This window comes from Hippopotamus amphibius, chromosome 1, assembly GCF_030028045.1.
Source record: "Hippopotamus amphibius kiboko isolate mHipAmp2 chromosome 1, mHipAmp2.hap2, whole genome shotgun sequence".
NCBI lineage: Eukaryota > Metazoa > Chordata > Mammalia > Artiodactyla > Hippopotamidae > Hippopotamus > Hippopotamus amphibius.
The window spans coordinates 96,435,631-96,448,726 of NC_080186.1; the positions used below are offsets into that span (position 1 = coordinate 96,435,631).

The 13,096-nt window shown below is 49.7% G+C and overlaps 1 protein-coding gene across 7 annotated transcripts in view; it reads left to right on the forward strand.

The window, feature by feature from the left end:
• The window catches only part of KCNC4 (potassium voltage-gated channel subfamily C member 4), a 63,876-nt gene that overhangs the window by 31,238 nt on the left and 19,542 nt on the right, over positions 1-13,096 (forward strand). For 2 of the 7 annotated variants that reach the window (XM_057729414.1, XM_057729945.1), the window contains 2 exons: positions 8-98; positions 5,873-6,090. The exons of 1 other annotated variant lie outside the window; for it this stretch is intronic. In XM_057729414.1, the coding sequence (XP_057585397.1) occupies positions 8-98; positions 5,873-5,916 (135 nt within the window). In that variant the 3' untranslated portion in view covers positions 5,917-6,090. Of the gene's footprint in view, positions 1-7; positions 4,796-5,872; positions 6,091-13,096 lie in introns of those variants that run through there. 4 more of the 7 variants (XM_057729341.1, XM_057730017.1, XM_057729481.1 and 1 more) reach the window with 4 other exon arrangements.

A 13,096-nucleotide genomic window follows, 5' to 3' on the forward strand; every position in this document is an offset into this window, starting at 1 on the left:
CATCCAGGAAATGGGGATAATCTTACACCTCCTGCAAACTTTACCGGGAGGAATCATTGGAGGATGCGTATGTGAAACAGCTGGCCAGACTCAGGCAGGTGAGTGGTACTCAGTGAGGGCCCCTCCCCATTTATATGTAGGGCAACGGTCAGGGCAGTGAGGGTGGCAGGGCTGACTTCCACAACAGAAGACACCAGAGACCCTTTTCCAACTCGAAATGTCTTGCTGAGGACACTCCCTGTGGGATGACGGGATGGAGGCTGTGTCCTGTTCGACGCAGGCCCTGGGGAGGTGGGTGAGATGACTCACTGGCATGGCCACTTCCCTCTTGGGGACACAGGGATAGCTGCGTGCTGGTTCCCCAAAGCAGTAAGAAATCAGAGGGAAGCCTGCTCTCGAGACTCCCCCTGTGCTGGCGGTGCCTCTGCTCCCTTCCCTTCCTCATCTCTCCCCCAAGCCCCACGCATCAGGAGCTGCCGCCGAGGCTGTTCCACACACACCTGTGGGCCCCTGGGACTGAGAGCCCAGGAGGTGGTACGATGAGAGGAAGCGTGGTGGAGAGGAGGCAGAGCGGGATCTCAGAGCGGAGGAGGAGGGGGAGGAAGAGGGAGAAAGGAGGAGTGAGAGAAAAAGCGGGAAGGGGAAGAGGAGGGGCGGGGACGAGGGGGAGAAGGCGGGACCAAGCCCGGTGGCAGGACCTGACCTGAACTAAACAGGCTGGAAACAGAACAGCTGGGCAAACCCCAAACGCTCTGTTTGGGTGTCTGCTGAGCAAGCATGTGAATGTGCAGAACTGGGGGAGCAATTCAAGGAAGAAATAGATCATTTCACCTCAGAGGGAGGTCAGAACAGGAGGCATTTATTCTCGCCCAGCCCGGATTAGTCGGGTTCTTTTCTGAGGATGCTTTCTTTACGTAATCATTATTTTTAACAGGCTGGCTTGGTGGCTGCGTTAGCCTGACGCCACCCAATCCTTGGCAGGTGGAAGGTTTGGTTACTTTGAGACCAAGACCACTCTGGGTTTCTATTCTAACTGGGGACGCTGCTGGCTTCAGGGGGAAGGGATCCGAATCCACTTTCCAAATAGAGATTTTGGAATCTGATAGCTGTGTCATAGAATCCCACTTCCCTTATTAGAACAAAACCCAGTTCCGGGATGGGTCAGGACTGGCCTGGGGGGCCCTGCCTCCCTCGGCGCTCCCAGAGCACCCCTGTGCCCTTTGATGGGCTCAGTGGATGCCAGCACAATTCACCCCGGGGGGGCTTCCAGGGCACGGAGGCTCTGCCTCCTTCCCTGACCACCCGCCACACCGCCTCTTTGCTCCTTCCCCTCCCCCGCATAGCACCCTGTTTCAGCCTTCTGCTCTGCCAAACCCTTTCTCTCTTTCCCCACCTAGGCCCCCATGGGGACTCCTGAGAGAATTGCTGACTTTTGGGGCCCATGAACCCCCCCCCTGAAAATTGTATGTGTGTGAGGGTCCATTTTCTAGAGACAGGATCCAGAGCTTACACCAGATTCTCAGAGGAATTTGCACCCACCTCCCACCCCACCCCCCGACAATACGAAGAACTGTTAGTCTAACAGGTGGGGTTGTGACAGCACAGGCTGTGAAGATAGCTGGAGCCAGCCGGCCCCTGGCAAGGCTTTTTAGCCTGTCCCAAGGTAGTCCTCACTTTGGGGCTTTGGCTCCATTGCCATTTTCTCTAGAGTTCAGATCAGCTCTACTGGGACAGGAATTAGGGGGCCAGAGCTCCAGCCTGGCGTCCACCGCTGGCTGTGCAATCTTTGGCAACTTGCTTAACTTGGCTGAGCGGCAGTTCTCCATTTGTAAACTTCGGGATAACACTGCCCACCTTAGCAGGGTCTCACAAGGCTCAAATGAGATCCCGTGACTCTACGACTTAGCTTAGTCGCTAACGTTTCATAAAGCTTAATTTCCTTGCTTCCTCTCTCCCTTCTTTCCTGGATGAATTCTTCAAGCTCTTTCCAAGTTTAATAGGTAGACTCCACTATAGGACCTTTGAGGAGACCTAAACTGGGGAGAGAGAGAACACAGGAGATCACAGCCCACGAGGGGCTGGAGCTGAGGGTTAGATCTGGTGGAGGATGGGAGAGGAAGGCCTGAGTAGGCAGAAGGTCCCCATGTGGCAGAGAGGCAACCGAACCCATATCTGATATTTGCAACACAGCTGGTTATCAGACTGGATTTTGGCTTTAACCGAATATTTGACACTTTGTCCAGCTCATTTCTAAACATGAGGCTGGGGGCTGTGTCCATTTCCCAAGTTCCAATTCAGTTCTCTCTGTTGCTCTGGCCTTCAGTTTTCATCAGAAGACATTCACACGAAGCCCCAGCTGGTGATCAATGCATGGCAAAAAGCCAGGGGAATTCTTATCTCCAAGGAGATTAGATTAGAATTTTCCTGTTTCAATTGGGTGGTTAGTCCTGCACATGGTAATTCTATAACGCCCAGTAGAAACAGGACCCTAGAGTTGTCTGCCTTCTCCGAATGGTCACTTGGAAACACACCAGCTATAAAAAAGCTGATTTAAGACCCCTTAGCCCCTGTACACACCACCAAGAGAGATGACTTGAACCATCCCCAAATCTCTCCTTCCCCACCCTGCCTCTCCTCTTCCTGTGGGCTATAGGCTCTCAGCCTACAGTAGACTATTCTGTGCATTTCAGATAGAACTAGAAGTCAAGGAAGTCAGATCCCCCTTCTCTGACATTGATGAGGTGGGGGACCAAAGAGGAAGTTTCAGAAAACTCGGGTGTTCTTGGTTCCTCGTACTAGCTGCGCCTGTTCCAGCTTTCCCTGCCCTTTGTTTGACCTGCCTCTTGCAGGAGTGAGAGACAGCATCTTAGGACATGCCCATCAAGTACTCTGAGCTTCTCAGATATAAAGGGCAAGAGAAATCAAAGCCGGCTCTTATCTCCATCCATGATGATGGGAATCAAAACAGCAAAGCCTGGGCCCTCTCTTGCCTCGTGTGGCCAGTGGCTGAGTTAATTCCAAGCTGAGATTTCTCTTACCTTGTACTAACTTGGCCCCAAAAGCTGCCAGGGTATCAGCCACTAAATCACCAATCCATAAAAGTCATCTTGCAGCCTTGCTTTCTTCACTCCAGATTTGGCATCATATCTGGAACTTGATGCCTAGGAAATATTTTTAGCTACCAATCATGACTTCTTCCCTATTCACAACTGGGGCAATGAGAGGGTAGGGAATTGAAGAAGATTCTGCCAGCCGCAGGGCCAACAGCTCCCTAAGGTGCCTTCCTAAAAGAGGAGTCTGGTCACGGCCCTCCTATTCTGAAAATCCTGTGGCTCCCTGTTGGAGAGAGGTGAGTTGCCCAAGACCCTTAACCATCTGGTCCCAGCCTAACTTTGAAGCTCAGTCCCTGCCCTCCCTGTCTACACGCCTGAGCAGGAGTGTTCTTTGACCTGTGCTCTGTCCTGCTTTTGGTTACACCCTTCCCTTCGCTTGAAGTGAAACCCACTATCCTTTGAGAAGTCTTTTCTGATCACTCCCATCCCGCCAGTGAAAGTTTGGGCACTCACGGCCCCCATACACCTGTCCAAGACCATTTGTTGCACGGGATGGTTACATGGCTGCTTTTTAAGGGCCATTGTTTGGACTCACCTTTCCCGTACCCCGCCAACTTAGGTCACAGGGACCTAGGTAGGTACATTAGGAAAAAGTATCCGAAATTTACACAAGGCCAAGAGGATGATTGTATATTCCTTCAGTATCATACTGAAGGTTTGTATAACAGACCTACAGGAAGAGTATTTAATTCTCTAGAACTGTGCTATCAGCACATGTCTTTTGAGCCCTTGAAATGTGGCTAGTGCCACACGTCAAACTGACAATTTCTTGGACATATTGGATTAAATAAAATATATTCTTAAAATTAGTATCACCAGGACATTTCTCTGGTGGCACTATGGTTAAGAATCTGCCTGCCAACGCATGGGACATGGATTCGAGCCCTGCCCCAGGAAGATACCACATGCTGCAGAGCAACGAAGCCCGTGCACCACAACTATTGAGCCCATGTGCCGCAACTACTGAAGCCCACGCATCTAGAGCCCGTGCTATGCAACAAGAGAAGCCACTGCAATGAGAAGCCCACGCACCGTAATGAAGAGTAGCCCCCACTCGCTACAACTAGAGAAAGCCTGCACACAAAAACAAAGGCCCAACGCAGCCAAAAATAAATAAACAAATTTATATTAAAAAAAAGCTTAAAAAAAAAAAAACTAGTGTCACCTATTTGCTTTTAATTTTTAGTGTGGCTATTAGAAAAACTTAAATTACACACCTGACTCACAATACATACTATCAAATAGCACTGCTCTAGAAGGCAAGTTCATTGTTTGCCTTTGTCATTTGCTATTATTAATAAAGCGCTCAGACTGTGAAATACATGTTAACTTGTAGATTTTTGCTAGTAGAGAGTCAAATGATTTCTGTCCAGTAGGAGAGATAATCCCTGTTTTATTACCCTGTAGGATATTTAGCAGATTTGTTTCTAACTTAAAAAAAAAAATTATGTTGGTGTGCTTTTCCTTTAAATCTCAGTTTCTTAAATGTTTTTTGAACCAGCTTTGTCATCTTATTTGTTCCCTTGGGTTTTTTTGTTTGTTTTTTAAAGTGGGGGGAACCTGTATTTACTTGAGTGTTGTAACAATTTTTTTTAATAAATTTATTTATTTATTTTTTTATTGGCTGTGTTGGGTCTTTGTTGCTGCACACGGGCTTTCTCTAGTTGCGGCAAGGAGGCTACTCCGTTGCAGTGCGCAGGCTCCTCATTGTGGTGGCTTCTCTTGTTGTGGAGCATGGGCTCAAAGGGTGTGGGCTTCAGCAGTTGCGGCACATGGGCTCAATAATTGTGGCGCACGGGCTTCGCTGCTCTGCGGCATGTGGTATCTTCCTGGGGCAGGGCTCGAATCCATGTCCCATGCATTGGCAGGCAGATTCTTAACTGCTGCGCCACCTAGGAAGTCCTGGTTCCCTTGTTAATTAGTGAGCTCAGTTAAATCTTTGACTCATGTTCATTCTATACTTGTATGAGATTTGTACTTTTAACTTTTTAGAAATTATACTTAGGTCTCTTATCTCTTGTACTGCTTAAGTACAGAGACTGAATTATTAACATGCCTGGTATTAAGTAGGGGCTCGATAAATGTTTGTTGAATTAATAGAAAGCACTTGTGTGAAATTGGGACCTTATGTTTAAACTGCCAACCACACTTTTGCAGCGGGGTCTCCATCTGCCATATGCCAGGAAGTTGCAGATGTAAGAAAAATGAGATCCTCTTTCCAGGGCCTTGAATTATTTGGGTGATCTCCATGAAGACTTTCTATTTTTGGGGCCTGTGATCCCAAGAGGATGCTGGCCAAAGCAAGTCCCTTCAATCAGCTCAAGGGGAGGTCCTTCCAACCCCACCCACCCAGGGGGCTGCAGGAAGCAGGGTGATCTGGTCGGTTTCCCTTCCCTTGCTGCTCCCTGGCCTGGGCTTTTGCCAGACAGTGCTGTGAAGATCCCCCGAAACAAACCTGACTACTCCTTAGGGTCTGGACAGAGAGGACTTCTAGCCTCAGAAGCCAAGTCTTCAGGGGGCCCTGGAAAAACCTCTGGGCCCTGAGTCCAGGTAGACAATTGAAAAACTGTATCTTTCCCTTGATCCTCCTCGCCATCTCCACAGTGGAGAAGGCATGCTGCAGGTAAAGGTGCAAGTTGATTCTGAATTCCTTGAGGGCGGAAGCTTGTCATTTGTATGCCTGTCACCTGCGGAGCGCTCTGCCCAGCACACAGAGGACACTCTGTGAATTTTAATCCGCCTCCTCTCCCTCTGACCAGCTCCAGCCCGCAGCCGGCTTCCTTCCAGGGAGCCTGATCTATAGACTCCTCAGCCTCGATGGAACATCGACTCCTCAAACTCCCTCTGGGAGTCTGGGCAGGATCCACTGAGAATTAGGCATTAAGCGTGGGTTGGCGACCTTCTGGGAGTGTCTCACCAAGCCTGTCCTGGTCTGCTTTCCTTAAAAAGGAAAGAGAAATTGGTAGAGGTTCTGCTGCTGGAGAAGAAGAATAAAAGCAACACTGCTCTTTTTTAGATTGTAATAAAATATGCATAACAAAATTTATTATTTTAAGTGTATAGTTCAGTGGTATTAACTACAATTGCATTGCTGTACAACCATCACCACCATCCATCTCCAGAACTTCTCCATCACCCCAAACTGAAACTCTGTACCCTGTAAAGAGCTCCCCATTCCCCCTGCCCCCTAGCCCTGGCAACCACCAGCCTACTTTCTGTCTTTATGAATTTTACTACTCAGTGTACCTCATATAAGTGGAATTATGTGGTATTTGTCCCTTTGTGATTATCTTAACGTAACGTCCTCAAAGTTCATCCATAGTGTAGCATGCGTCAGAATTTCCTTCTTTCTTAAGGCTGAAAAAATTCCATTGTGTGTGTTTGGTGTATGCGTGCGTGTGTGCATGTGTGTGTGTGATGTCTCTCTCACATTTTGTTTCATTTTGTTTATCCCTTCATCCGCTGATGAACACTTGGGTTGCTTCCACCTTCTGGCTCTTGTGAATAATAAGTGTACAAATATCTCTTCAACTTTCAGTTCTTCTGGGTATACGCCCAGAAGCAGAATTGCTGGATCATATGGTAATTCTGTATTTAATTTTTTGAGGTAAAAGCAAGATTTCTGAGCACCTGTGTTGTACTGGCTCTAAGCTAGGCCCTTTCCATATGATATCTCATTTAACCCACAAAACAACTCTATCGGGTGGAGATTATTGTCTCCATTTTATAGACATCGAAGGTTCCAGAAACTAAATGACTTGCTCAAGGTTATAGGTAGTGACTGCAGTCAAATTCTGAACCCCCGTCAGCCACACTCTTCCCAGATAGCAGGTAATGAAAACAAACACAGTCCTCAAAAGGAGAGGCCACACCTTAAAGCTTAATTCACAATTACACCTTTAATTAACATTTAACACGTTCCTTAATGAGCATTTAACACTTTAGCAAGAAACAGTTGCTGACAGAAGAATGGGTCATCACTCCCCCTTTTGTCCTGTCACATGACACACTGTCTTCCAGCGTTCCCAGGCATGGTTCCTCTTTCCCTGGTCTCCACCCTTCCACCTCCCACATCACCAGCCCTCCCTCGTCCACTGGTGAAGCATGGCTGCCCCCCACCAAGCCTCTTCTCCACCCAGAAGTCTTCACAGCCATACCCCCAGGAGGGGTCCCTCCTCCTTGCTTCCTTGGGCTTCCGGGACTCCCTGGAGTAGGCGGCCCAACACTTTGCTCTATTGGTTTACAGACAAGCTCCCTCCTGGCCGCACAGTTTACGTCATCCCTTTGTATAAACTGCACCTGACAGTGCTTGGTGCTCTGTAACTGAATCAATAATTCAATGAGTGACTCAATCAATGACAGTAGGGAAGATGGGAAGGAAGAAAGAGAAAGCTGGAATCCTCCTCCCGACTTCACTATTTGTGTAAGACTAGGCTGTGAGCTGCTCAGAATAATTTTTGTGCCACATTTGGCACCACTGCGCAAGCCTGAGCCATTTTGGGGTTGGAAACTCCCAGGAAAAGTAGTGGAATTATCCTCTTGGAGAAATATGCCCACGTGGCTGGCCCAAGGAAGGGGAGGAGGGGCTTTTAATGTTGGTAGGGATTTCATGCCTGAGGAAAAGCAAATCCCAAGTGGGGGAGTTCTTTGTGAGGCCTTCAGCACAAGTATGCATTCACCCAGTCATCCCACAGACACACTGCCTCTGAGTGAGGCGCCCAGCTAGGCACCCTGCTCGAACCTGAGGGAAAAGAGGGAAGCAGGACCTGCTCCCAAGGTGCTGTGGGCTCAGACACAGCCCCTCGGCCAGGAGAAGCCTCGTCCTTGGGAAGGAAACCAGGGCTTCTCTGGGAGGAGCGGGGGAGGCTCAGCCCAGCCCAGAGGCAGGGAGGCAGGTGGCTGCTTCTGAGGCCAAGTCCCTGGACTGTCAGGACACACTGGGCTCAGCTGCAGGCTTGGCTAACACTCTAGCATCAGGACAAGTGGATGAGGACCACGTCGCAGGCAGGGAGGGGAGGTGGACAAGCAGAGGGAAAGAGCCAGGTATCTGGGGTGGCAGCTGCCCACAGCCAGAAGGTAGGCGGAAGTGCCAACAGGAAGGGGAGCCCAGCCCAGAGTCCCTGCAGGACCTCCACGCGAAGCCACCCCAACCCCCAGCTGCACTAGTCAGCTCAGCTTAGAGGACGGTCTGTTTAGAGGGCTTCGAGCGCCACAGTCTATGAACATGAAAATGTGTTCAGAAAGAGAGACCGGATTCAAATTTGATTGGAGGGCAAGGATTTGGGATGATTTGCCCAAGAGAGAAGGAAGCACTTAAGTGACTTGGGCATTCATGATTATTTGTAAGATGTTAGGATGACAGACAGCATTAGCCCAGATATCGACCCCACAGGATGAGCAGGGCAGGACAGCAAACCATTGTGCAGGCAAAGAAAATGGGGCACCGAAAGGTTAAGGCTCTCGCTGACCACTTCATACTTCATCAGTAAAGGAGACCTGACATCAGTGTATCCGGGTCCAGGGTCCTGGTTCACCTCAGGCTGCCTCTCCTGACCCAATGAGTGAAAGGGGGGACCCCTCCATCAGGGGAACTTTGAGACCAAGCCCACTATGGTGAGCTGTCGGGCTGCTCTGTGTGGCTCTCTGAAGACTGGTGGTAGGAAGGGGTGGGGGGTAGAGGAATAAGCTCTGCGTCAACCTGGGGCCTGTGCAGCCCACCGCGCCCACTCCCACTCTCGGTTCAGGTGCCCAGAGCCTAGTGGCCCTGGGCAGCTTGAGTGCATTGCTTTTCCCGGGCCTCAGCAGGGGCGCTTGGTGAACTCAGAGGCTTCATGGCTGGGAAAGGCTGTCCAGGTTCTGTGATTCAGTGTGCCGGCAAGAAAATAAATCCACCAAAATGATTTCTTGTCTCTTCCAACAAAGAAATGAGGCTCGCAACCCAAAAGTGACTGCCAGAGGACTGCCCGCTCTGAATTCCTTTCCTGCCTTGGTTACAGTCGTTAAATTGGTCTTTTGGGTTCAGGGGATGAGAGTCTGCCCTGCGAGGGCTGTGGCTACCCTGGTCAACTCACTGGCTTCAACCTGGGAGGGGTGGAGAGATGCTCCGCTCCCCACTGGTTTCTCCCTCTTGGATACATGGTGCGCTCAGAAATGCTCTCCCTGGGTCACAGGGGAGAGGGCAGAGGCCTCAGCTCAAACCCTTCCTCTCCACTCAAAAAACTTCCCAATAGCCTACCTCTCTAGAGTGGATCGGGCATATTTTCACATTCACTGGGCATTTGCTCTGCCAAATAGTTCATGACACGAGCTCCTTTAATCCTAACATCACCCTTTGGAGGAGGTGTGATGCCCTCTCTAAAGACGAGACGTCTGAGGTTCAGAGGAGTGATCTAGTGTGGGTCAGGAAGCTAGTGAGCTGCAGAACCATGGCCTGGATCCAACGTACTCCTCACACTGGTCATTGCAGGCAGGTATTGTTATCAATTTTTTCGTAAATCGAGAAACTGAGACTAAGGCTAATTCAGCTCGTCCAAGGCAAACAACTGCTGATGGACAGACCCGAAATCAGAGCCAAAGCCCAGCCTTTGTAGTCTTGTCTCGCTGCTGGGCAGGCTGTCTACCCTCACAGCCCCCTTACCTGTGCTCACTAGGTCCCTCCACCCTCAGCACACTTCACCCTCATCCTCTCAGCCAACTCTCTGAAGCCAACACGGAGTATCTCTGCAGTCCAACTTCAAACAGGCTTCTCCACAAAGCCTTCCCTGACGTCCTAGGCCATGTCCACCTGCCCCTTTCTCTCCGTCCTAAGCCCCCATTGCTTGTATTAAACGTAAGGGCACTTCACTATGGCTTTGGCTTACTTCACACGCGTAGGTCTTGTTCCTGCCCCTTCTTGCCTTCCCTGAGTGATCGGGATAGAGTAGGATAATTAAATAGTCAGTTTAGAAATCCCAGAAGGGGATTAAGGACAGGAAGGGATTTTAAGGGCGTTTGGGAGACTGTTGTAAGCTAATGACCACTCAAGAAAAGAATCCAGTAACCTAGCAACGATCTACCTTGAAGGAAGACCAGGTGCATCCAAGCACCAGGCACACTCAAGCCGCAGACCCTGAGAGTTAAAACACAAGACAATAGACACAGGATCTGAATCTTGTTAACAAGAAGCTAAGGAGTTAATAGTCCTTGAAGAGCAGCATCTCTGTGTGTAGCCAAGACAGAAATATAGGTGAAAGGGGGAAAAATGGGTGAAAGGGGACACTATACCAAAACCTGGGAGGAGTTATATTGTAGTGTCTGTCACCCCTCTTCTGCTAATGCACATGTGCTAGCTCCATGACAGCCCTGGTTAAGCCATGTAGGGCCAAAGCAGGAACTAATACTGTAAGCCCTGACGTCTGCCAAAGAAGGAGGAAGAAGGCGGTCTTCTCCCCATCCCCACTTTTCTTTCGTTTTTAAAAATAAAGCCCTGTCCGTCCTCGGGGCAGAGGCTTCTCGCTTGCCTGCTTGTGTTCCTCTAGAGCATCCTATGGGAATAAACTCACTCTCTGCCTGCCGCTTTGCCTCTCACTGAATCCTTTCTGCACCAAGACAAAAGAACCTGAGCTTCAGTAAGTCCTGACACTAGGTGAGCAGTTTCAGTTAAAAGACAGTGGGTTCGAACCTCCTGCTAAGTCAGGGATTGCGGACTCAAATCCCACCCAAGAAGGAGAGCAGTTTCATAAAGACCAACAACCAATCATCTGAGACGTCATGCCACTTACGGCCCTGAGATGTCAAGTCTAGATAGTACAGGTGTCTGCCGTACCATCCGGCACAGTGCCGACCAAAAAGCAGGTATTGAATATATTCCACATATTTGGTATTTGTTATCGTGCAAAGCCTTTGGGTATGCACTATCTTGGTGAATCTTCCTGAGAACCTCGTGAGGTGGCTATACAGGTTCTGAGGGACCAGCCATAGCTGAGGTGACTAGCTGGTTGGTTGAATAGCAGGGCTGGGACCCAAATTTTCTGTCCCCAAGTGGAGGGCTCTTTCCTCTGCTGGGCCACAGACATAGACTCATCTGTTTCCATGAATGGTATCCCCGGTCAGCTGAGTTTACTGTTTCTTCCTCCAGCCCAGGACCCCAGCCATGAGAAGGGTCCTGCTGGTATCTTATTGAGGGTGTCATCAGACTGGCTCTGAGGGCAGCTTGAGTCAGAGAGTGGGGGTGGTGAGAAACATCTCAGCTGAAGCCCCCAGTGAGTCCAGCACGTGGCGACATCCTGGTCCAAGCGAGGACCCTCGCAGTAACCCTCAAAGGTTCATGCTGGGTCTTGGTCCCATGGCCCTGCAGGGAGCCACCAGTAGGGGCAGGTGATCAGGTCCAGACCAACCCCGAGATACCCACAGTGGGGCAGGGGAGGAAAACCATCTAAGACATGCCATCACCTCACATAAAAGAGGAAACAATCAAGGCAGAAGGAGACGCCACTGCAGTTTTGCCCACAGAGTTGCAGGAGGGAACCAGAAGCAGAGCTGGTCCCTCTGGGCAGCGGTTGCTCCCATCGGGCATATCCAGAGCTGCTTTGCCAAAAAAGAGAATTAGGTTACATGGTTACATTCTCAACCAGACAGCCTGGAGGATTTGAGGGGCACCCAGGAGCCCAGCCCCTTCTCTCTGCTTCAAGGCAATCACTCAGCTGCAAGATCTCACCCACTGAGGCTCAGGAAGGCAGTCAGGGTCATGGTGGCGTCCTCACATGACCTGGTGCATCATTTGTGGGCTCTTCATATGCCTCCTTAGCACCTACTGTGTATCCAGGAACAGCCCCAAAGAGTTGTGACTTTCCATTTCTCCATCTGTGGCTTATCTGCCTGTGTAGGAGGCCGGCATTGGAGCGGAGACCAGGGCTGGGTATGTGACACCTGCTCTTTGAGAGCAGCCCTGGCACAAACTGCTTGCTCTAAACTCTGCACAGCTTCCTGCTCTGGGAAATGCAGAATTAATTGAATGACATGTGCAGTGATTACAGAAAAGAAATGGGGTGAGGGGAGGACTGTCTGTAGATCCTGCCAAGGAGACCAGGAATTAATTCAACCTGTCACACTGAGCCCCTTTAGTGGTGCAGTCATCTCATCTATTCCCAATATAGTATGTCACAGCCTGAGCACACGCTGCAGAGCTGGCCAGAAACTCGGGGAGGACCACAAAGAGGGCTGCTGTGCTGGGGTAGAAGAGGCCACAGCCGTGGCAGCAATGCCATTAGATTCCATCCCATTACATTCAACCCAGTATTAGCTCACCACCTACAATATGTTGGAAACACTGCCAAGGTTATATGTATTGATAAAATAATCTTCAAGTTGAAGAAGCTCACTCCAGGTGTACATGTAATATGTCTGCACTTTCCAGGATAATCTCAAAACATTCTGTAAATTCTGCTAAAAGCAGGGAACATATGCATTCATTTTCACACCTGTAAGCCCTGTGCCTGGCACAGAATCTGGAACAGAGTAGGACTTAACATATGTTTGTTGAATGAACAAATGCCTGGATCACCTGAGTGGGGCCAGCAAGTTCACTGACGCTCTGCAGAGTCAGGATTCAACATGCTCTGCTGGCTGTCCCTCCACACCCCCTTGGTTTCCTCTCAGGAGATCCTCCTCACTCCTCCACCTTTTTCTCTCCAACATACCCCCCCAGACCTGTGCTCTGCAATTTTGCATTCAATGCTCTACTCCATGTCCCCCAAGCTCAAGTTATCGAAGATAACTAATATTAGCAGGTCAGAGTCAGCACAGATGCACTTTAAGATGCTTAGCCTGGCTGGAGAGCCCTAGACGGAGCCAGATGTATTTTTAGCTCTTTGGGTATCTGGAAAGGTATTGAGATGCAGTCGTTGTTACAGACACCCTGGCAAATCAGTATTCTGCTACTGGCCTCCCCACACTAGCAGTTTCCATTCAGTGTCTCAAAAGCTAGGGTTGCCATGGAGATTGAG